The sequence below is a fragment of the Cyprinus carpio genome, chromosome A18 (genome assembly GCF_018340385.1).
Source record: "Cyprinus carpio isolate SPL01 chromosome A18, ASM1834038v1, whole genome shotgun sequence".
Taxonomy (NCBI): domain Eukaryota; kingdom Metazoa; phylum Chordata; class Actinopteri; order Cypriniformes; family Cyprinidae; genus Cyprinus; species Cyprinus carpio.
In genome coordinates, this window is record NC_056589.1 from 981,083 (window position 1) to 1,007,234 (window position 26,152).

Sequence of the window (26,152 nt, forward strand, 5' to 3'; positions counted from 1 at the left end):
CGCTCAGGCATGTGTTGGACAATACCGTTGTGCGCCACAGAACTGAGAGGCCCTCTGCCGTTCCAGCGCCGTTTGAAACAACGAGCGACCAGGACCATGAAATGTATAAGTTTCTCATCTGATTGAAATCTACAACATCCTGGTTGCTATTTCGGTAAATAGGTTTCAGACATTTCGCAAATAACCCATATTTCTTTGTCATAATAAAATTTGTTTTCAGAAATTATAGTTATAACCTTATTTTGACTATAAAGTTTGTTAGCCGTCTTGCTAACGGTGCAATGGATAACTGACTAATGCTCGCATATTTAAGCGCCGTTAAACAGAAGATTTTGTGCTGTTTTTGTGTCACGTGAAGTACTATTACAAGAACACTTATTTAGCGAATTGGTTTTTTTTTTTTCTTTCTTTTTCTCCGTGCATGTTGTAAGTCGACGAACGATCTAAAGCAGTGTTTTTTCACATAGCAGTGTTTTTTTGCAGTGTTTTTTGTTCTGCATAAATTTGGTTTGCCTTATAAGAAGCCGTTTTGTTGTCCTCATCTTAAACTTTGATACATATACAATCTCTGTGGGACTTGCTTGTAGGTGTTGGTTAAGCCCTTTGTCCTGAGCCTGAAGATCCAGAGACAGCAGCCATGTTTCTCTACAACCTGACCCTGCAGCGGGCAACTGGCATCTCCCATGCCATCCATGGCAACTTCTCAGGTATACCACAGAACAACAGCACCTTGTCCTGTGTAGCTTCTTAAATGCAGAGTATTTCACTTATATTTGTTAGGGTAGCTATAAGTGTTCATTTGAAGTGTTAGCGTGAATTAAAGGGTTACTCCACCACAAATTGAAAATTTTGTCATTAATCACTTACCCCCATGTCGTTCCAAACCTGTAAAAGCTTTGTTCGTCTTTGGAACACAATTTAAGATATTTTGGATGAAAACTGGGAGGCTTGAGACTAGGGGGTGGGGCGATATGATCAAAATCATGATACGAGTAATTTTATATCACGATATACAGTGGTTATTTTTTCTTTTAATAAGGTTTTCATGATATTAAAATCTTTGATACCTAGGGTTACAAAAAGGAGGAGAGTTTCCAGTAAATTTCGGAAACTTGCCAGGATTTTTTGGAAAATTCCAGGGATTTTTGGAAAGTTTCCGGAAATTTTCCACCCCTTTGCAACCCTATAATCCTTGTCATCAATGTTGATATCAAACTAATACAAGAAAATAATATATTTAAACTCAACTCACTGGAGATAAATAGTCACTGATGAAATAAGAACAAGAAGCTAATAACAAGCAATAGAACAAAAAACTACAATAAATAATAAATACATTGTGTAAATTAATTAGTCTTCACTGTGTAAGTTATCTCTCTCTCTCTCTCTCTCTCTCTCTCTCTCTATATATATATATATATATACATATATTAGGGCTGCACAATTATGACAAAAATCATAATTGTCGATTATTTCCTTCAAATTGTAATTGCAATTATTACACATCATATAATCACAATTTACATTGAATGGTGTTTATACCATTGTTTGAAGCAACCACATGCCATATTTTTAGATTAAAATAAAACATGCTGAAACACTCTAACTGAAAAACGTTTAGTGCTTTTTTTATAGTATAAGGCTCAAATGTCAACTACATCGGATTGGTTTCTTCTTTAAATTTAATAAAAAAAGTAAAAAATATGAATGGTATTATAATGTTATACAAAAACTAAAACAATGGAAAAACAACCCCTTAAGGTACATGTAGAAAGAAAAAAATATCTTAAGTGTGCAGAATAACATAAGGGGACTTTGAACGATTAATTGCCATTTTGTACGATTGCGTAATTGTGGCATCCATAATTGTATCGCGATTAGAAATTCGATTAATTGTGCCTAATATATATATATATATATATATATATATTAGGCATAATTATTAGCATTATCATTATTTATTTCTTATTCTAGTTACAAAAGTGATTTAGTCAAGAGCAGTGAGAGATTTCCCTTCCCTGTTGTTTGGTTAATATGAATGGCAGACAGGACGAATATTGGACAGCTTCCCCTTTAAGACCGAAGTCTGGATCCAACTGTTACACATGTGCTTTCTCTCGCAACTGTTTACGTTCCCTTAAGACAAGTCTGCACGATTATGAAATCATAATTGTCGATTACCTTGAAATTGTAATTGCGATAATTAATTACAGTTACATTGAATGATGTTTTATACCATTGTTTGATGCAACTGCATGCCATATTTTTATATGAAAATAAACAAGCTGAAAACACTCTTCCTGAAAAACTTGTATTGCTTTTCTATAGCATTAAGCCTCAAATGTCAACTATACATTGGATTGGTTTTTAAAAAAAAGTCTTTAAAATTAAAAAAGTAAAAAAAAAAAATGTTGTCAGAATAGTTATAATGAAATTATAACAATGAAAAAACCCTTAAGATAACCCGTAGAAAGAAAAAAACATCTTAAGGTCCAGGAAAGTATGAAAAGCATCGTCAGAATAGTCCATCTGCCATCAGTGATTCAACCGTAATGTTATGAAGCGACAAGAATACTTTTTGTACACGAAGAAAACAAAAATAACAACTTTATTCAACAATTCCTCTCCTCTGTGTCTCTCCAAATCAGCGTACTGCCATTTTGACAAATCTGAGCAGTATGCAGCCGCGCCACGAGGATACATTTACATTTACATGAATTTACGCTTTGGTTTAAAAGAAAACATTGCATCAGTGCAGCGCGGCTGACACAGAAGAGCGTACGCTGCCTGCGGATTTCAGATTTCATTCAAAATATTCAGATTTCATCCAAAATATATTAAATTGTGTTCCAAAGCCGAACAAAGCTTTTACGGATTTGAAACGACATGTCCTTAAGTTATTAAATACAAAAACATCATTTTACAATCAATTAACACATAAATCATTATTTTTTAATTTTATGTGTTTCTTTATTTTTTTATTTTTTTTACTAGGAACTAAGCTGCAGGAGATTGTTGTTTCCCGTGGGAAAATTCTGGAACTGCTGCGTCCTGATGCCAACAGTGGTAAGGTCCACACGCTGCTTACTATGGAGGTGTTTGGTGTTATCCGATCCCTCATGGCTTTCAGGTTGACAGGTGGAACTAAAGGTGAGCAACTTGCTTCTAATTGTTGCTTTGCATAGTTCATATAAAGAGATTTGAATTCTTAATATGGATCCCTTCTCCCATCTTGCAATAGACTATGTTGTGGTTGGAAGTGACTCTGGCCGTATTGTGATCTTGGAGTACCATCCTTCCAAGAACATGTTTGAAAAGATACACCAGGAGACGTTCGGCAAGAGTGGCTGCAGACGTATTGTGCCAGGGCAGTTCCTCGCTGTGGACCCAAAGGGCAGAGCTTTTATGATAGGTAAAACCACATGTAGTAAAGACTACAAAGTTATAGTAGTTAGACTTGAGTTAGGATAGCAGTTCACCCAAGAATTAAAATTTGCTGAAAATATACTCACCCTTAGGCCATCCAATATGTAGTTTAATTTGTTTCTTCATCAGAACAGATGTGGATAAATTTAGCATTTATATCATTTGCTTAATGTGTGATTTAAACTTCAAAAGGCTGTGATTTTATTGAATAAATACGAGCAAGCCCTTATCAGGGACATATAAGATGCGATGACAGTGTATCATTACATTTTAATGTTTTTGTTTGCCTATCCAGTTGAAACCATTAAATAAGGAGGCACTTATCAGTGGTGATGTGTCATTGCATTTTAATGTTTTTTATTAGCCTATCCAGGTGAAGCCACAAGATGCGGCGCTGCTGCATTGTTCATTCAAAATAATGTGGAAAAAGGGAACATCAATGCAGAGAAGATATTGTTTATATCACAACTAAAACCAAGCCGTTCACACAAAACGCATATTTTGCGCATTTGCTAGAGGGACATCATATCACCGTTGCACTCTTGTCTCGCAAAAGAGAGCCGCATGTTTAGAAAGCCATGTAAAATTAATGCAAGTTCAACTTTAAAATACAAATCTCAAGATTTAATTTTTTTTTTTTTTCAGCACTGCATCTCCTGTTTTTAAATGAAAAATGTACTCTGTGTGATTGGCTTTTGGCCCTTTTTTTGGCCCCGTTTTACCAATGTTTTTTGTTAAAAATTATGTAGGAAAAGTAATAGGTTAATTTATGAAAAGAGTGCACCCTCAAAAATCTACATCATAACAGGAGTTCTGACCTTGTCAAAAAAAAAGTCTTCTTCGTTGCCTTTTTCTCTGTCACACTTTAGAAATAATCAGAAATGATATATCAGCTGAAAACTTAAAATGTAAAAATTCATCCTTTAAAAACCATTTTTAAATCAGACATTGCATTACCACGAAAATGGTACATCAATATCATGTTATAAAATGTTTTTTGTTCATGAATTATAAAAATTTTAGTTTGGAAAGTGCACTTTCAAGTCTATGTTCAAAAATGTGAGTGACAGTTAAGGGGTTAAGCTAATATTCATGGCTGAATTAATCTGTTCTAATCTTAATTAATCTGTAAACATTTTTAAAAATACTATTAATGTCTCATGCTCCTTTTTGAAATAGAAATGTCCTAGGCTCCTACAGCCTTGTGAGCAGTTGATAATCGACGGACTGTTATTCGGTTATGTTATATTAATGTTTTAGCAATCATACAACCATCAATTGGTTTGTGTTAGGATAGACTATTCTCTAATGAATTAAATGGTTTATCATACAGACTGAAAGCCTGAATAGTCTCTCTCCCTCTCTCTCTCTTTTTTTGGGTATATGTTTATGCGTGCCTGAGTGCGTGGGTACATGCGCGGGAGGGGTGCGATTTTCGACTACTAATTGAATAATACCCAGCGATTATCAAATATTACTTTTGCTTAAAATGCACATACACGCACACACACATATATATATATACTTTTGATTGATCGTTTTTTGAAAATGGGTTATAGCTGAAATGTGAAGATTTTTTATATAAAAATGTGAAAATAATTTTTATAAAACTGTAAATCATGTTTTTAACAGTCGTTTTACAGTTTAATGTTACCATAGACATTGCCGATAGCTCACACAGTATTAATTTTATTTCTGCAGGTCTTAAAAAAGCCTTAAGTTTGATTAAAAAAATTCTGCAGAAACTCTGACATTGAAAAAAATGTAAACTACTTTATGATGCTGAATGTTTGATTCTTCAATCCAGATGGGTATTAAAAAATATTTTCCAAGAATATTGTTTCAGATAGCCCCATAAAATGGCATTTTCAAACAAATGGTGCAAAATGTGCCATAAATAGTAGAACTGTTGTGTAGGGGAGAGGTTCAGTTATTTAAATGAAGTAATCCCCCTGCCAGTGCCACCACAAATAGAGTGTAGGTCTGTGGAAAAACTGAAGAGATATTGCTAAGTTTAGCCAAATCTGTTTAAATTAAGAAACAAGCTCAAGTAAATTTTCAGCAAATTTTTATTTTGGGGTGAAATATTTTAATCAAAATGATGCGTTCTCCCATTTTAACAATGCAAATTCAATTTTCCCAGGTGCCATAGAGAAGCAGAAGTTGGTATACATCCTGAATAGAGATGCAGCTGCTCGCCTTACCATCTCCTCCCCTCTAGAGGCCCACAAGGCTAATACACTCGTCTACCATGTGGTTGGTGTGGATGCGGGCTTTGAGAACCCCATGTTTGCCTGCCTGGAGATGGACTATGAGGTCAGAGTCATTCTTCTAGTGCAGTGATTCTCAGTTCCAGTCCTCTCGTACCACAGTTTTGCATGTCTCTCTTATTTAACTCACTTGATGCAGATAACCAACTCATTAGAAGAGAGCTCCATGCATGAACTGTTCTGACTGACATGGTCACTACACAGTGTTTATTGCTTCTAGACCTTGTAATTACAGCTTGAAGGTAGGGGTGCACCGATCCGATACTCAGTATCGGTTTCACTCCGATATTGACATTTTCTGCAGGATCTGGTATCGGTCAGACGAGACCGATCCAAATCCGATATTGTGCGTATACTATTGTTAATTTTTAAAGGGTTACTCCACCCCAAAATGAAAATTTTGTCATTAATCACTTTACCCCCATATCGTTCCAAAACCGTAAAAAGCTTTGTTCATCTTCGGAACACAATTTAAAATATTTTGGATGAAAACCAGGAGGCTTGTGACTGTAATGACTTTATTCAACAATTTATCTTCTCACCATTTTGGAGAACATCCACTGAACACAAACTGCGTATGCTCTTCTGTGTCAGTCGCGACACAAGGATACATTTTCTATCTGTATTTATGCTTTGATTTGAACGAAAACAGCGCATCCGTGCAGCGCAGCTGACACAGAAGAGCGTAAGCAGTTTGCATATCAATTTTGACACAGAATTAAAAAAAATAATAATAATTTGCGCTGTTATCGGATTGGTATCGGCCGATACTGAGAATTTCTGGTATTGATTTGGGATCATTTCTGAAAAAGTGGTATCGAGCAAGCCCTACTTGTAGGCTGGGAGTTTTCTGAGAGCTGAGACTTGTACCATGTCCAGCTATGTACACCAGAGATGGGCACTCGAGTTAGTCACTTGGACTCGAGTCACACTCGAGTCGCATTTTTGTAGACTTCAGACTTGACTCAGACTCTACCCGAAATGACTCCAGACTTGACTCGAGGAAAAGGACTCGTGAAAATTGTAAAAGCAGCACGAGTCTTTTATCCTTAAATACCTATATAAATGATATCCAAAAGGCGGACTGCATCCGCACCCTGGCATCCATCCGGACCGTGAGCTGTAACAGCAGCACCATTTTATGTGAACAGCGCATCAAAACAGCAGAGTGCATCACATAAAAAGCACTCAGGGTCTATTATAAAAAACATCAATAACCTCTATATACTCTTCACATCTCTCAGAAGGATTTATTTCAAACACTCTACTGATGTTATGAAGTGAGTTTGGAGTAAAAACATGTTATTAAATGTGGTATTTTCATGTGCTTTCAGATGGATGAGCATTTACTGCACAGAGCTGTAGTTTACTAACAAGCTACGCAAACAGCTTACATAATCGCAGAATGATATCTTTGATTACATAATCGCAAGATTAACTTGTGGAATCACAAAATGTGGTTTAATTAAATTTCATACTCAAAGTTTAAAAGTGGCTTTGTCATATTTACAGCAGAAATACCAGAAATATCTATAGCCTATTTGAGCGGGGGCTTCAACTAATTTGTTGAACTGGTGGTCCTTTGAGTCAAAAAGGTTGAACCACTAAACTCATGGGGGAATAAAATTCACATTAGTGGCCTGACCAATACTAAGTTACCTAGAATGTAAACACAAGCAGCTAGCTGAATACGGAACAGCGATTCTTTGTAAATTGGGGTGTTTTTGCATGTAACCTCCGCCATGATATTTTTTTCACCATTTTTTTCATGCTTTTACAAATCCAGTCAGTTAGGTGGCACATGTCTGTAACCTATAGTTATAAATGGTTTTGCAGGAGGCAGATAACGATCCCACTGGAGAGGCTGCGGCAAACACACAGCAGACGCTGACCTTCTATGAGTTGGACCTGGGCCTCAACCACGTGGTGCGCAAGTACAGCGAGGCACTGGAGGAACACGGCAACTTCCTCATCACAGGTTCTGACCTTTTTAGAATGTCAGGGTGTCAAATTTCAAAATACTAGATAGGGATTCACAAGCTAGTCTGTTGCAATACCTTTAGCAGACCACGTTTTTATCTAACACTTATTTCAACATAATTGTTGTCAAGATAAAAAAAAAAAAAAACTTGTGAATCTAAAATTTTGGGGGCAGTGAGAATTTTTTTTTTTTTTTAAGAATTTACTTTTGTTTATCAAAGATGTGTTATTAAATTGAATAATAGTGAAAGAACAGACATTTATAATGTTACAAAAGATTTCTTTCAAATTAATGCTATTCTTTTAAGCTTTTTATTCGTCGCAAGAATCCTGGAAAAAAAAGTGTATCACAGTTTCCTCAAAACATATTAAACAGCACAACTCTTTTCAACATTGAGCACAATTTTCAGATTAGAATGAATTTTTTGTTTTATTTATTTTTAATTTTTTTATTAATCACATGACACTGAAGTAACGGCTGCTATTAATTCAGCTTTGCCATCACAGGAACAAATTACATTTTGAAAAAAAATGTTTTGAAATAGAAAACATTATTTAAAGTTGTAGTAACATTACACAGTGTTAGTGTTTTTATTGTATATATTAATCAAGTAAATGCAGCCTTGGTGAGCATAAGAGACTTCGTTCAAAAACACTAAAATCTTACAGACCCCAAACTATTGAACAGTATTGTAGTTTACAAGTAATGTTTTCTGTTGCGTTGTGTCAGAAATGATGAATATCATGTCTCTTCTCTGACTGCTTGGTGAAGAGATTGTTTTGATATCTGATCTTCATGGATTCAGTTTTGCTTTTAAAGGAGAAGAACATAGCTAAATGTTTTATAAGTTTGTGTTGATCTGACCTTTCACCCTGTGTCTTAGTTCCTGGTGGTTCGGATGGTCCCAGTGGTGTGCTCATTTGTTCTGAGAACTATATCACCTACAAAAACTTTGGGGACCAGCCGGACATCCGTTGCCCGATCCCACACAGAAGGGTGAGTTTGTGTGGTCACAATAATCTTAACACCTTGAAATGTCTAAACAGCTAATAGTATTGAAATGATGAGCTTTCATGTCTCTTCTCTGACTATATAACTGGAGACACATAAAGACCTCTGATCATAATAATCGTTTTTGACCTCATATGGTTGTTTAGTTCACAGTCATTCTGATTACAGAAAAAATTAAACACAAATGTGAGATGTCACCACAGCACTTTTCTCTTTCAGAATGACCTAGATGATCCTGAGCGAGGCATGATATTTGTCTGCTCTGCCACCCACAAGACCAAATCAATGTTTTTCTTTCTAGCCCAGACAGAACAGGGAGACATTTTTAAGGTTACTCTGGAAACTGATGAGGAGATGGTGAGTACACAACTACAGACCTAACTGTATTCCATTGAGCTTAGAAAGTCTGAATTTCCTACTTGAAAATGTGCAATTAAAGACCCTGTGAAGTTGTGCTTGCAACTTGAAGACTTTCAACCCAGGCTTTGATGAAACGTAGGCGTATGACCTTACCCGAACACAGTTGATGCTAAATATTTACTTTTATGCAAATAAAAGGCATTGAAAATTTTTCCTACCTTATACTTGTTAAGCAGATGTTTGCAGAGAATGGTGTGTGAAATGCTGTAAATTTCACGCCTGCATAAATGCACTACAATAACTGACTTGGAATGGAATGCAGCATAGCATAATAGTTTTATTAATGAAACTCACAAGGAAAAAAAGTAAATGCTGTAATATAACATTGGGTGCTTCTAGTGAACTGGAGAGAGAGCTGGTATCAGAATACACACACGAGAGGTTAAAATGCTGGAAATTTATATGCTTTCTGTCTGGATTAAATATCTATTCATATTTTAGGTAACCGAGATCAGGATGAAGTATTTTGATACAATCCCAGTGGCTACAGCCATGTGTGTTTTGAAGACTGGCTTCTTATTTGTTTCTTCAGAGTTTGGAAACCAGTAAGTTCCTGTTCTATGTTCTGTTCAATGCATTCTTTCATTCACCTAAAAATAACTGAATACCTCTGGTTTGGTGGCCTTTCGCCAAGTTTCAGTGCAATCACTAAATTTACAGAAGCTGATAAGAGGGTGGAATGTGGGAGCAGTGGTTTCAGTTAGCTGAAACCTACACAGTATCAATGTAACCACACTTTTCTCATGTTCTCTTTAACTCTAAGCTTTTCATTAATCTACACTGTAGAACACATTGTGTTAAACGGCTTTGGAGGTATGAATCTAAAACATTTTTGTTTGTCAGCTACCTGTATCAGATTGCCCACTTGGGTGATGATGACGACGAACCCGAGTTTTCCTCTGCCATGCCTCTGGAGGAGGGAGACACATTCTTTTTCCAACCCCGACCCCTTAAGAACCTTGTGCTGGTCGACGAGCAAGAAAATCTTTCTCCCATCATGTCCTGCCAGGTGTGTAAATGTGTGTATTGCAGGGAAGTTAAATAGATTGAAAATTTTATGTTGACACTCAAGTTGGGATTTACTGACGGGAAGTGGGATTACAAGTTGGCATGAGAGCAGATGTTTAGGAAAGATTCACTGCTTGGATGACTGTGCAGTATTGAACAGCTTGTTTTTTAGTTACTAAAATGGGTAGTCGAGTGTATGAACACTTCAGACTTTTTCTTTTCTTTTCTTTGTACCATCTGTTCCCTTATGTAATGAAGAAAACAAATTCAAAATGTCTCTAAGTAGCATTGAACCCACAGACAGTTTTATTTGTTTTATTTATTTTTTTACTGTACTGCAGATTGCTGATTTGGCTAATGAAGACACCCCACAGCTGTATGTGGCATGTGGCAGAGGACCCAGATCTACATTGAGAGTTTTGAGACACGGACTGGAGGTTTGTGTTGCTATGAGTTACATTTCCGAGGCAGCTTTCACAGCATGTTTGCAAAATGGAAATATTGACACCCACTGCATTAATAGCAAGTCCCTAGCAACGGTTGTGGTTTTGTTATTTAGATTCTAGGTTTTTCCGGAAACTATTTATATTTTGATGTGTTAAAAAATGCATGTCATTTCAGGTTTCAGAAATGGCTGTTTCTGAACTGCCCGGTAACCCAAATGCCGTGTGGACTGTCAGGAGACATGTAGAAGGTAAAAGACCCATTCATATAGTGTGTGTGCATGCACATGAACTATGTAGACAAGTTATTCTGCAAGCATTTCTCTGGAGAAAAGAAAAGTATTTAGACACATCACTGTCGTGAAGTCATGTTCTTGACAGGAAGGAAACGTAGGAATGTGTTTTAACCTTTTATGGTTTTGACTAACTGCATCAAGATTCTCAGAGTCATGCAGGACTACACTAGCTGATTTCTTGGTGTTTTTTCTTAAAAGATTGAAGTGCTAACATGCATTGACAAGCACATTCTAGATTCTCCCCTTGATGCATAAATGTAAGAGCTTTTCACCAAGTCATATTCTACTAGATCAACAGCAAACAAGGACTTTTGCTTGGCATGCAGGGTGTAGGTTGGGCTTTCAGAAAATGTCTGCCAGATATTTCTCTGAAATCATGTGATTTGCTATTAGATTTTTTGGCATGTGCGTGCAGCTTGAGCTTAGGTTTACATTGTGGTCTGTGTACTGTAGTCTTTGTCAGTTTGTCAGTTTCATTTTGACTGCAGTTTTGTGAGAGGTAAGCTAACAGGGAATTATGGTTTCATTCTTAATAGGGGCTTGTTCATTCATTGCAGGTTTTTTTATATACCATTACATAAGACATTTTAAAGGGATAGTTAATGCTTAAAAATGCATAATGAAGAATGTCATTTACTCACTCATGAACAAATGTGTTTCCCACTTGGAATGACATGACAGTTGAGTAAATGATGACAGTGTTTTCATTTTTGGGTGAGCTCTTTTTAATGTTCTCAACTCGCACATGAACAAATTTGACGTTTTGAAAGGCGTGCATGTAACATTCCTTGAACAAGTGATTAAACATTTTGTCATCTTTAAGATTTGGTTTCCTTTTATGGTTTCAAATTTACCCACATTTGGCAAAAGTTTCCAACCAGATAATTGTGGGTTTCCTTTTCACAGATGAGTTTGATGCCTACATCATTGTGTCTTTCGTTAACGCCACCCTGGTGCTTTCTATCGGAGAGACTGTGGAAGAAGTGACAGACTCTGGTTTCTTGGGAACAACACCCACCCTGTCCTGCTCGTTGCTGGGAGAAGATGCACTTGTACAAGTGAGCGACATCTATCCTACCAACATGATTTTTGCAGCCAATACAGAGTACCGATTTCTAGAGTTCGGAACCGAGAACCGGTTCTTATTCAGGATGGGAAACGATCCGGTTCTTTTGCAGCTGTTCTTTAACAGGAGTACCGATTTCTAGAGTTCGGAAAAACCGGTTCTGGTGCGAACCGTGTTCTTATTCAGAACCAGCCGGTTTCTGTTTCTTTTCCCGAAAATGTAACAAACCAAATAACAGAAACGCCGCCCTGAGCAATTTTCTAAGTTGCATTCCACAAAAACTGAACACATTGTACCCCTGTTCCACCAACACCAAAACCTTTGATGACTGTGCACGTCGTTTTGTCTGACTGTTCCATTAACGTCAGCACGCAGCATCTGCCGCCACTAAATTACATTATATTTGTCCCATATTCTCATTAATATACATACTAACTTCAACTTGGATCACTAAATAAATATACTGCTATTGTTATGCAAGTATGAGGGTTAGATTATTTAGTGTACAGGTCATTTCAAGAGTGATAAACAAAGTGATTTAAAATGTATGAAAATAAATATTTTCTATGTTTAAAAATATGGAAACCACTCATTGCATCACACCATCTGACTGCATTATTATTTGTAAAATAGGGGCTTTATGGAGTGTGTATACATGGTTATAAGTATAACCGTTTATATTTCATTAATTTAGGGATATGAACAAGTGTCTTAGCCCTCAAGGGACTATTTGGCCTACCAGCTTATTCCTGCTTGAAAAGCAAAATGTTATTGATAGTGTAAAAAACATCAACTTTGAAGCACATGCTGATTGATGGACTAGCATTACTCAACATTACTTACTACCTTCCAGCAGCACTACATTCAATGAAGGTAAAATAGTAAAAAACATAATAGTTCATGTAAATGGAATCGGAAACCGGAAAATTTCTAACAATACCCAATCCTACTTATGAAGATCCATATACTGTAATATGTTGAATTTTGTCATTGCCAACCTCTAAATTAAGTTGACAGTAAGTAAAAAACAGTATTGAGCATTGAGAAGTTGAGTATTGTGCATTTTTCCTTACCACTGTTTTTTTTAATAGTTGTTTAATGATTTTAATGGAATCAGAACTTGAACCGTTAGGCGGAACCGGAAAATTTCGAACAATTTCCAAACCTACCGATTTCTTGTCATGGTGATCGGCCGATACTGATTCTGATGCTTCAAGCCAGAGATGGGCACTCGACTTAGTGACTCAGACTCGAGTCACATTTTTATAAACTTCAGACTTGACACAGACATGACCTGAAATGACTCCAGACCGAGCAGCAACCTCCTGCTCTCTCTCATGAAGCCAACAAGGAAGTGACTAAAACTGCAATTCATCGACTGACCACTTGAGGCTGGCTGCGAAAGGGAGTCAGTCCCATAGACTCCCCATGTTAAAATGCCCAACTTTACAGCAGAAAAAAAAACATGTTTACAGCCTGGTTCCAAAAATGATTTTGGTCTATATAGCTAATTTTGCCCTTCATGACAACTGTGAGGGTGGTGAATTTTTTTTATAACTCATCCATTTAAATTATATTAAGCCTTAAAGTTCTGCATAATTAAGGGCTTGGCCACTTGAGTGACAGGTGGATTGCCGCTGTTGACACTGCCGTCGAGCTAGGTGGGCATGGCTTCAGCAACCAACTCCCGCCTATTTGCCTATTTTCAATTATCCGGGAGAGTCGCGTGGTGACGCGCTGCCAAGATGGTGACGGCCCGCTCTGTACACTTTGAGCTTCAAAAACGCTCTTCAGGAGTCTACAGATGATGTCACGGACACTACGTCCATGTTTTTATACAGCCTATGCTCCAGACTTGACTCGAGGAAAAGGACTCGTGAAAATTTTAAAAGCAACTCATCCGTAGACCGCATCCGTACCTCGGTATCCATCCGGACTGTGAGCCGTAACAGCAGCACCATTTTAAGTGAACTGCGCATCTAAACATCGGAGTGGACAAGCGTTCAGTGTCGTTTATGGTAAATATCTTTCAGTGCTATATCTTCTGGTATTTTTATCAAAAGCCAAATGTGCTTTATTCAAGCCCTTTCAGCTCCGTGAGCTTTCTCTTTCTCTCTCTCCAGACGCATGCCGGCGCCAAGTTAGAACTGCGGATGACCCAGTTATTTTAAAGGGATACTCCATCCCAAAATGAAAATTTTGTCATTAATCACTTATCCCCATGTCGTTCCAAACCCGTAAAAGCTCTGTTCGTCTTCAGAACACAATTTAAGATATTTTGGATGAAAACCGGGAGGCTTGTGACTGTCCCATAGACTGCCAAATAAATAAGTGTCAAGGTCTATAAAAGGTATGAAAGTCATCGTCAGAATACTCCATCAGCCATCAGATGTGCAATCTGGGTTAAATGAAGCAACGGGAACACTTTTTTTGTAAGCAGAGAAATGTGAACCTGGTGTTATGTGTGTGCGCTGTGTGCGTGCATGAGCGCACGGTCTTCAGGAAAGCACGTGAGCGTTGAATGGTTTAAACACTGGCAAGAATTTTAAAAAAAAATGCAATTTATAAACTTTAGTGACAATGCCCCACTGCCTCGATAGTGCAAGTGACAATTCCTGTGTCAGCTGTGCAGCATGTAGCTCACTTATGCAGATGTGATTTGAAGCCATTTGCATTTTGAGAGAGAAAGAGAGCAGTGATTCATTCACGTGTTTGTGACATTATGTCTCAAAGAAACTTTCAAATCACGTTCAGTTTGTGAAAAATATAAATTGTGTCACCTTCAGCATTATAATTATTTCACCCGTGCCGGACAGAGACTGAGATGCCGCTGCATGTCGTGCCAAACCTCTCACGGCAGGTGTGTCATCAGCATGAGATCACCTTTTTAGAGACCGCCGATCAATCATCCCAAAGCGATTATCGGCCAATTGTGATCGGTAGTCGATCAGTAGGAGCACCCCTACCTGTGTTAATGCTATTGAGTAGGCTAATATACATCACCAAAGAAGATATTTTGTTTTATAAATAAATGTTAATTTAAATGTCTTGAAACGTCATAGAATTTCCACACCGGCAATGACATGACTGCGGTGCCAAATTATTCATGTCCCCAGGCATCATGTACGTCCTTACGCGTATATGTCATCAAAGTGAGATCGGTTCGTGAGATCGGCCAAGTGTAGTGAGTACCAATCGAGTCTTAAATTGTGATCATTGGCAGAGGCTGACCTGTGTTTCTTTCTACGGAGCATCCATACCCAAAACTGAAAACTGTCTTTTCAGGTTATTCTAAACCTGTGTTTCTTTCTACTGAACATAAAAATATATTTTGAAGAATGTGGGTGACCAAATTGTTACCCACATTCTTTAGAATTTATTTTATGTTTAGTAGAAGTCAGTCAGTCATACAGATTTGGAACAACATGAGGGAAAGTAAATGAATTTTAATTTTTTAAAATTAATTAGTTTATTCCCAACAATTATGCTTACTGTTCCATTTATCTCATTCAATTGGGTTTTGTTTCATTTGCTGGTTCTCTACAGGTCTACCCAGATGGGATTCGTCACATCCGTGCAGATAAGAGAGTGAATGAATGGAAGACTCCAGGGAAGAAGACAATTGTCCGATGTGCTGTCAATCAGAGGCAGGTGGTCATTGCTTTGACTGGAGGAGAACTTGTCTACTTTGAGATGGACCCGGTATGCTGGTGGACACACTTTTTATCTTTTGTTGTCACGTGAATTTTCATCTTTTGTTTGAATGATTGTCTTTCCATTAAGTTTTCTCTCTTTCTTAACAGTCCGGGCAGCTGAATGAATACACTGAGAGGAAGGAGATGTCTGCGGATGTGGTGTGCATGAGTTTGGCAAATGTGCCCCCTGGTGAACAACGTTCCCGTTTCCTGGCTGTTGGGTTGGTGGACAACACTGTCCGCGTCATCTCCCTGGATCCATCCGTAAGATGCTCTTCTTGCATTGGTCAGCTGATTTGGGCTTTAAAACAAGGATTCTAGTGCCCACTGAACACTGTTTACTGTAACAGTTCTTGGTGTGAAATCTATAATCACTTTGTTGCACAGGACTGTCTGCAGCCATTGAGTATGCAGGCTCTTCCTGCCCAGCCAGAGTCTCTTTGTATTGTGGAGATGGGCGGAGTGGAAAAACAGGATGAGCTTGGAGAAAAAGGCACCATTGGCTTCCTGTACCTCAACATAGGCCTGCAGGTAAGAAACTCTTGTGCTTACTTTGGGTGATAACATAGAAAGGGTGTGCATCCTGTTGTTGCTCCGATCAGGATTTTGGGAGCCAGTCGTTGATCACAGGAAACAGTATCTGCCAATATGATCACCGATAACGATCTTTTTGAAGGCTTCTTTTTATCATGTAGAATTATTTATAGTGATGCTACAATCAGGATATTTACACATTCATTCAGAGCCTAAATTAAATTTTTGAAAATGGGTGAAATTCCCCTCTTAGGTGACTCATGTGGGAGATTGTATTGTGTATTTTCTTTTTAGACATTTTTCAAAAATATACAATTATCTCATCTACGTGTTTTTGTTTTTACAAAGGGGCAGTTGCTTCACAATAGCTGTATGCGAGGCGGTTTTATGTGTGTGCTTTGAGTGTGCTCGAGCGCACCGCCTCTAGGAGAGCATGCGAGTGCTGAATGGTTTAAACCAGGGGTGGGGAATATTGATCATGAAGGGCCACTGTCCTGCAGCGTTTAGGTCCAACCCTGAAAAAAATAAAATACCTACCTGTATGCTGAAGACCTTGATTAGCTTGTTCAGGTGTGTTTGATTAGGGTTGGAGCTAAACTCTGCAGGGACTCCGGCCTTCCAGGATCAACGTTCCCCACCCCTGGTTTAAACACCGGCAAGGCTTAAAAAAAAATGCAAATGCTAAACTTTAGTGACACTGTGTCACAATGTGCCTCGATTGTGCAAGTGACAATTCCTGTTTCAACTCTGCAGCATGTAGCTCACTTATAGTGTAGATGCAATGTGGTGATTTGAAGCCATTTGCACATTTTGAGAGGTATAGAGAGAGCATGTCTTATAGCGACTGCAGATCAAACTTCCAAAAGCGATTATTGGCCTTTCTGAATAATCTGTTTTTCTCAAATATAAGTCACTATGCAAAAGAAATTATCTGTTGCTACTTCTGTTTTATCACAACTTTAATGGGTGAGGAGAGAGTTAATGGAACCTTCAGCTCTTGGGTCCTCCAAGTCTACAGCATTAGGTAATAGCTGGATAGGCAAAAATGTGTATAAAGAAAGCACACTAGTGAGCTCGCTTCTGCAACCTAAAAAAAGGTAACCCATTACAGTTAGCAAGCAAAAGCTGCTAACTTTTGCACTTTAAGTTACGAGGTCAAACTTTTAGCTGCAGTGTGACTGTCCTGTTACTTGATGACATGACTTTTCTGGACAATCCATTGCTTGCTTGTTTACCGTTCTCACCTCTTTGTTTGTAGAATGGAGTGTTACTGCGTACTGTTTTGGATCCAGTGACTGGAGACCTGTCTGATACTCGAACTCGGTATCTCGGCTCTCGTCCCGTCAAGCTTTTCAGAGTCCGGATGCAGGCCCAAGAAGCTGTGAGTCACCTTTAAATGTTATGTCTTTCACAATGTCGCACAGCTTGCCAATTTGCTGACCTCATTACATGACCTTTAACTGTGCAGGTTCTGGCCATGTCTAGTCGTTCCTGGCTGAGTTACTCATACCAGTCCCGTTTCCACCTGACTCCATTGTCATATGAAACCTTAGAGTATGCATCAGGGTTCGCTTCTGAACAGTGTCCTGAGGGTATTGTTGCCATCTCCACTAACACACTGAGGTAAACGCACACACATTGTGTATTCAGCCAATAATGTGAACTTTAATGTTCTCACAAACTTGTGAAGTTCTATAATGTCAAGCATATTGTGGTTGGCTTCATATATTTCAGTTCCAGTAGTGCTACTTGAATATGTGATTATTTATAATTGTCTACATGACCAGTGATCTGATACTCATAGATTTAGAAGATAATTAAGATAAATTAAATGTGCTTGAATGAAATCTTGGCCCTAAAGTTTCCATCCTTCCACCCTTCCTTTTTTCCATTTTGGGATCAAATATGACCTATATGCTGCTTGACGTTTTTAGTGAGATTAACATTAAAAATATTTGCTTTAGTTTGAGGTTTAGCAACTCTCAGAAGTGTGGACCTCTCTTACCTAAATGCTTTTGCTGGCTGCTGCATGACATTCTTATTTTGGACAGAATTTTGTTTTGATTAGTCATGTAGGAAAAGGTTGGAGTCGCAGTAAAACATTTCCTGTGTTTTTTTTTTTTTTGTTTTTTTTTTTTTTTTTTGGGAGTTTTTGTACTAGTTGCCCTTTTGTAGCTAGTGACCTTTTTTATTTTGTGATTAAAACAAAAATCACTTCTATCCAGGTCAGCTGGCATTTTATCAACACAAGACTGATTCTGACAAATTATAGCCAGGAAACAGGAGGTTTTGACTTGCCAGATTTCATAATAATTCATCCAACCTTTAACTTTTTAATCTGCCTTTAAATTCACTGCATACCTCTCTTACCATATCCCTTAGGATTTTGGCTCTTGAGAAACTGGGTGCCATCTTCAACCAGGTGGCTTTCCCACTGCAGTACACACCTCGCAAATTTGTCATCCACCCAGAGACAAATAACCTGATCCTAATCGAAACAGACCACAACGCCTATACTGAAGCCACCAAAGCCCAGCGCAAGCAACAAATGGCTGAGGTCAGTGAACCTGTTAAGAAACAATACTTTTTTATTTTGTCTTCATCTCTTCTGGAATTTGTTCTTTATCTCCGTTTATCATTCTCTTTCTCTCTCTTTCTTCCATCTGACTCACACACTGGTTTTCCCAATGTAATCACTGACTGAGACAGAATTTCATTGCTTTCTTGTCAGAAGTTGTCTGTCATGTCTGTTTTGTCTCTGCATCTTCACAGAGCATGTTTGCAAGGGTAATTCCAGGTTGACGAGCTGTAAAAGTGACAAGCACTGTGAAATGTGCAAGCAGTGGTTACTGTGGTGGTCCCTCAAAGATAAATCATATTGATGCTGTTCTTTCAACAGTTGAGTGTATCTAGTAAGAATAAACAGTCCGCAGCTGTGGTGTAGAAATGCTGCTTCTGAATGTATTGCTTAACATGAAGGTCTCTTGTTTATCTGCAAATTGTTCCGAAATGTTTCTTATATACACTGTGGCCATAGGTTTGCGGGCAGCCACTTATAATTAGGGGGTTTGGTTTGGTCCTTTAATAGCGCAAAAGTTTGTGGGTTCGATTCCAAGGGAACACATGTTGGGTAAAAAAAAGTTAGCCTGATTGCACTGTAAGTCGCTTTGGATAAAATCGTCTACTAAATGCATAAATGTAAATGTAATGCAAGTGAAGATGAATCGTAATGCTACTAACATACAATTCTAGACAAAAAAAACCTTTGTGGCAACAGTGGCAGCGCGAAAGTCTATTCCAGAATGACAATGCCCCTGTGCACAAAATGATTTAGTGGTTCTGGGACAGATGAACTTGACTGACCTCCACAAGCCCAGACCTGAACCCCACAACTCCTTTGGGATGAATTCAGACTCCGTGACCTTGACCGGATCCTGAATTCACTGATGCTATTGTCTGAATGGTAGCAAATGCCAACTGCCATTTTTCAACTTGCAGTCCTGCGCCTGTTAGCAACCAATTAATAATGACAATAGCTTGAAAGTTAAATGCAAAACAAGCACATTGATTTACACTTATTTTTAGTCATAGTGTATCTTAAAAACTAAAATTCTTTTTTCTGCTCTACAGGAAATGGTGGAGGCAGCGGGAGAGGATGAAAGAGAGCTGGCTGCAGAAATGGCAGCAGCTTTCTTGAACGAGAACCTGCCAGAAGCCATCTTTGGGGCACCTAAAGCAGGCTCTGGGCAATGGGCCTCACTAGTACGCATGATTAACCCCATTCAGGGCAACACACTGGACCTGGTGCAGCTGGAGCAGAACGAGGCTGCTTTCAGGTGAGGAATGTTGAAAATATGGAATGAATAGGACAATGTAGATTTGTATGCAACTAGACTTGCACTTACGTTCATAATTCAAAACTCCCTTCCCATTCTACTCAGACCATTTGTTCGTAATTTAGAACCGCCACCAACGTTAAGTTGGTCTCTTCCATATCCCACCTCTTTCTCTGACCTTAGTTTCTTTTTACGTGTATCTTTTGCAGTGTGGCTATATGTCGATTTTCCAGTGGAGGCGATGATTGGTATGTGTTGGTGGGAGTTGCCAGAGATATGATACTCAATCCGCGCTCCGTTGGTGGAGGTTATATTTATACCTATCGGCTAGTAGGAGGTGGAGACAAGCTGGAGTTTTTGCACAAGGTGAGCAAAACAGGAAATGGCTTTGCATGATGTGTCCCATGTGTTAGCTAGGGGCTCAGGAATGTGGAATTCCCCACAAAAATTAAATGTGCCCTAGAAATCCATTCAAGCATAGCAAATCACAAAATTAAACTCTTTGGTGTAGGTGTTCTGGCCATGGCCCAAAAATGCCATGTTGTGAATGTTTGTGGTCCAGTTTATATAGTGTTTAACAATGCTTTGACCAAGCTAAGTAACAAAGCCATTTGTTAAACAGTTCTTTTCTGGTCAGCTTCTTTTTAAACAAGATAAATTAAAAAAAAATTGAATTGATTTAGACATGGTTCTGATTGACAGACACCCGTGGAGGACGTGCCCCTAGCTATTGCTCCCTTTCAGGGACGAGTATTGGTTGGAGTGGGCAAACTCTTGCGCATCTATGACTTAGGAAAGAAGAAACTTCTCCGCAAGTGTGAAAATAAGGTGAGATGTCACAGTGTCACAGTTTTTTTGTTGTTGTTTTTTTCCAGAGGAAATGAACAAGCTTTTTTTTCCCCTCTTGTTAGAACATTGAATACTGTGAGAGTAACGTCAATGATGCATTTCTCTTGTACATTGCTGTTGATGCATTACCACATGAAAAACATTGAAACTGAAGTTCAGACCACAAAGTGGTACAGTACGTCAATGAAGTGTTCAAGTTGAGCTTGTAGATAAGTTATGTCTACACTGGCATAAAGTGTGAATACATTTGAATCGGTTAAGTGGTGCAAGAGTGTTGATCCTTCTGAGTTGCTTTTGTATGTCTTTGGCAAGCTTTAAAACGTGAGCAACCTGCTAAACCATGAATACTAAGTCTCCTTTTCTTATTCTTGCAGCATGTTCCTAACTTGGTAACAGGCATCCACACTATCGGGCAGCGTGTGATAGTGTCCGATGTTCAGGAAAGTCTATTCTGGGTGCGCTACAGGCGCAACGAGAACCAGCTTATTATCTTTGCCGATGAAACATATCCTCGTTGGGTCACGACCGCCTGCCTGCTTGATTATGACACCATGGCTGCTGCGGATAAGTTTGGAAATATCTGCGTTGTAAGTGTCATCATCTGTTTTGTTTTGAAATCTTTGAGACCAGTGTCACAGACACAGGCAGTTTGTTTGTCAATGTAAACACTTTGATTCCAGGGAGTATTTTAGTATAGATTAACTTTTAACATCTGACAAATTAAAATGGTGTATTTTGTTAGCAGTTGCAATGGAGGAGAACATGCATGTGTACATTTTTAGGGAGAATTCAACAAACTTAAAAGAAGAAAAAATTAACACCGTAAACTGAGGTGTCATGATCTGTATAGATTTGCAACAGATTGCATACTCATTTAATATTCATTTTCAGGTCCGTCTGCCTCCCAACACCAGTGATGATGTTGATGAGGACCCCACAGGAAGCAAAGCATTGTGGGACAGAGGTTTGCTTAACGGAGCATCACAAAAGGTAGAAGTTTCTTCTACCCTCAATACTCAACTCTCCTAAATGTCCCGGATAGAACATTGGCACTGAGCTGTCCTTACCGCTTGTTCCTCATTGTTTTTGTCTGTCTGGTTGGTTTTGCGGTTGCTGTTCTCCTTGCACACACACAGAAACCTGCACCCCAAAACATTTGGCAGTAGTCCACACTCAGCTCTGGTTCTGAAACCTCAGCAACAAATCTTGTCCACTTGCCAGAGATCATTATGTGCAGATTAGGAGCATGGAAATGTTTAGGTGGACACAAGGGAAAGTCCCAATTTGCACACCAATGACTTGCATCTAGCTTTGACGGACATGCCTAAAGCGTGTGTAATCAGGACTGAGCTGGACTGGGTGCTTGGTGTAAATATATTATTGTGGACCTTGTCTATTAGGGGTGGGACGGTTCGTGAAAAAAAAAAAAATCGAACCGTTCGGTTCTCCACACTCGGTTCGGTGTGCGCTAGGATGGTTCAACTTAAATCTGACTACGCATCTGTAATAGGCTATGGTTTCTTATAAATAACACTTAAAGAAAAACAGGGTTTGGCTAATGTATGTTTCTGTTGATAGATGCACATTCTGGCTTCCCAGTACATTACAACAACAGTGATGAGGGGGAAAAGACAAAAAAAACCGCGTCTCAGAACACACAAATATAAAGCTCTCTCTGGAGTATGTTTTTGAATGGACAAATTAACACAAAACTTGTCAAAATACCAGCTGAACCTACTGTATCAGTGCATTGGATCAGTGCATTCTCTTAAAGTGACAGTCTTAATATTAATCAGACCGCAACAAAAAATCACTTACTGCTTTTGATTGAATAGCATTTGTTTCTTTAATAAAGATTAATCTTTAATTTATACAGTCAAATATGCAATGCTGTATAACATTTGATTACTTTATTCATTTTCTGTACCCTAAAACTAATGCTAGACCTACCTAAAAAAAAAAACCTTAACAATTGCCGTTTATTTTATTTGTATATTTACTCTTTTGTATTTATTTGTGCTGTTGCTTGTAGTTAGATAGAATATTCTTTTTTTCTTTATTTTTGTTTGAAAGTATAGTTTTTACACAAAAAAACCACAAACTGAACCATACCGAAACCTTGACTATGAAACCGTGATACAAACCGAACCTTGAAAATGTTGAACCGTTCCATCCCTACTTGGGATGCACAATATATCATGACCATATAAGTTATCAGCTGATATATGTATTTTTTTTTTCTTTCTGTTATTGTATCAGTCATATTGGATATTTATTTTCCAGTGTTGGATTTTTAACTTCAATTTGTTATTTCCACCTGTTTGATGTCAGATGAAAATTTTATCGTAGTTTAGTGCTTAGTTCAATGGAACCCAGAATCACTTATGAGCATATATTTAAAGTTAAAGGGATACTCCACCCCAAAATTAAAATTTTGTCATTAATCACTTACCCCATGTCATTCCAAACCTGTAAAAGCTCCATTCGTCTTCAAAACACAATTTAAGATATTTTGGATGAAAACCGGGAGGCTTGAAAGTATGAAAAGCATCGTCAGAATAGTCCATCTGCCATCAGTGATTCAACCGAAACGTTATGAAGTGACGAGAATACTTTTTGTACACGAAGAAAACCAAACTAACAACTTTATTCACAATTCCTCTCCTCTGTGTCTCTCCAAATCTGCATAGTGCCTTTTTGACAAATCTGAACAGTATGCAGGCGACATATGCTCTTCTCTCTGGCACAGCTGCTCTGTATCAGCTGTGCCACAAGGATAAATTTTTTTGCATGTATTTGGTCATGGACAGCAGAGCGGAACGAGTGAAAAGCTTTATCCCCTTGTATCAGGCAAAACTGACGATTCTAGTCAACTAATGAACGTCCAGCGGTGAGTTTAGCTCCACCCTTTTGGTATCCTTTGCTATGCTAGGTACCCCAATGGAAGGGTACCAAAAAAGTGGTACGGTACAGTTCGCTATTTTGGTACCATTTACAACTTCTGACAGTGGAAACGGAAATAATTACATACTGTACTGTACCAAACCATACAGCTCAGTAGAAACAAGCCAGAATTGTTTAAAGCTCTTTGGTTGGAAATTTGAGCTCAATCACATGTTTATAAAGTTAAATCAACTGTAATTACTGTAATGCATTAAAATTTAATTATAATGAATTACTAATCTTCGTTCACAATCTCTAAACTGATTAACTTAATTTTGTTCTTTTTTTGATTAATATTTAACCATCTGTCGTTGTTTGTAAAGTTTAATTTTAATATATTTTTATTTTAAATATATTACATATTATCTAAATTATAATCTCTTTTTTTATTATTAGTATTACTACTATTGGTATTAGCCAGAATTTCAGTTTATTTATTATTGAGCTTTGCCTTGCGGAGGACATGCACTGTGGTGTATATGGAAGTAAATTGCTTAATCTTGTTGTGCTATTACAAACAAGTGTCACACAGAGTCTTGCAAACAGCTTGAGTGAATCACCGCACTCTCTCTTTGCCTCTTAAAATGCTGCAGAGTTGACTACACTATAACCGAGCTGCACGCTGCAGAGTTGACACAGGAATTGTCTCTTGCACTGTGGAGGCCGTGTTGCATAGTCACTGAAGTTTATAACTTGTATTTCTTAAGTCTTGCCAGTGTTTAAACCATTCAGCACTCGTCTCCTAGAGACAGTGCGCTCATACACACATAAGGCTGCCTCGCATACAGCTCACGAAATCAGGCTTGCACTGCGAGTAAGCTGTTGTGCAGGAATTACCCCATTGTAAATACCAAAATGCATTGCATGATCAAACATTTAGGTTAGATAATTATATATTTTTGAAAAATGTAAAAGCTTAAAATGTCTAAAAAATCTATGCCTTTTGTCCTTTTTTTTTTTTTTTTTTTCTGTTGATTACAGGCCGAGGTGATTATTAATTATCACATTGGAGAGACAGTGCTGTCCCTCCAGAAAACTACCCTCATCCCTGGAGGATCAGAGTCCCTGGTGTACACCACGCTATCAGGAGGCATTGGCATCCTGGTGCCGTTCACTTCTCATGAGGTACAGTTCCTTAAATTGTGAATAACCAGTAATTACACAAGGAGTGCTAGCGTGCAATGATCTTTCAAAAGTCTAAAACCACTGAAGCAGAAGAGGTGACTGCCTCTGGTCAGGCCACTTTCTTAACTTCAGGCCATCCAGAGTAGAGACTGTGACATGTATGGCGTAACTTTAGTTATTTAATGTGTTTGATAGCTAAAGGAATAAAGGTTTGCCACAGTTTAATTTGTGATTTGAACAAGGTTTTTATAAGTATTTGTCTCGTCTGTCTTTAGGATCATGACTTCTTCCAGCACTTGGAGATGCATATGCGCTCTGAGTTTCCCCCTCTATGTGGTCGTGATCACCTCAGCTTCCGCTCATACTATTTTCCAGTGAAGGTAAGGACAAACACACAGTTAATATATTACACAGCTTTAATATTAATAGGAGATTTTAATTAGTTCTTAAATACCCACTTACACTTTGTGTAGGCAAAGAAAAAAAAAGAAAAGTGTCCATCACTTTGCAAAGAAATGAGAGTTGGGTAACTTACTGCACCGGTTGGCCATCTTTCTCAATGACTTTGCTTGTATGCTTCCAGAATGTGATCGATGGAGACCTTTGTGAGCAGTTTAACTCAATGGACCCCCATAAGCAGAAGAGTGTGTCTGAGGAATTGGACCGCACACCTCCAGAGGTGTCTAAGAAACTGGAAGACATCCGGACACGCTATGCCTTCTAGTGTCTTCTAATCTGGCTGGCACACCATGAGAAAATTTTTTTTTTTTTCAGGCTTCCCATGGCTGTGGTCTCAAAAACTTTCCTACTACTAGTATAGGAGCAACATTTTGGCGACAGCTGAAGGAAGTCCCCCCTTTAACTGGGGCCAGCTGGGAGTTGTCACAGTCCCAGTGGTCAGTGACCTTGTCCTGCTTGAAATGACTGTTAGGACTGTGCTCAGTACAAAGCATCTCAGTTTTATTTGGTTCATACTAAGTGGTTGCATAGTGACAGATATTTTTAAAATTACTACATCTGCTTGTAAACAATACTCTCTTATACATGAATGTACTTTAAAAATATATACTTAAAAAATAGTCTACAAAATACAAATTAGAAACCACAACACAAATTAAAACCACATTTTGTTGTATGAATCAGTCTGCATAAAACATTCCATCATTCATGTTTTGGCTATTTAAAATGTCTCTTTTGAAAGTTAAAAAAGTTGTTCTTGGGTGGAAGTAAATTGTAAAATGCTTTAGTT

The 26,152-nt window shown here is 38.1% G+C and overlaps 1 protein-coding gene and 1 non-coding gene across 2 annotated transcripts; both read left to right on the forward strand.

The window, feature by feature from the left end:
- On the forward strand, positions 1-25,900 carry LOC109070446 (splicing factor 3B subunit 3-like). The gene is made up of 27 exons (XM_042774726.1): positions 1-154; positions 588-707; positions 2,995-3,150; positions 3,242-3,412; positions 5,570-5,742; positions 7,533-7,674; positions 8,561-8,673; positions 8,908-9,045; positions 9,550-9,653; positions 9,952-10,117; positions 10,458-10,553; positions 10,738-10,810; positions 11,762-11,913; positions 15,468-15,623; positions 15,725-15,880; positions 16,004-16,147; positions 17,409-17,531; positions 17,619-17,773; positions 18,533-18,707; positions 19,781-19,986; positions 20,196-20,352; positions 20,689-20,814; positions 21,210-21,422; positions 21,727-21,825; positions 24,760-24,903; positions 25,179-25,283; positions 25,487-25,900. Exons 2-27 carry the CDS (start codon positions 638-640, stop codon positions 25,625-25,627), a joined length of 3,654 nt encoding a protein of 1,217 aa, XP_042630660.1. The 5' UTR covers positions 1-154; positions 588-637; the 3' UTR covers positions 25,628-25,900.
- On the forward strand, positions 8,400-8,474 carry LOC122148704. Its single transcript, XR_006162574.1, has one exon. It is a non-coding gene; the product is annotated as a small nucleolar RNA SNORD111 (small nucleolar RNA).
- Positions 25,901-26,152: the final 252 nt, after the last annotated feature.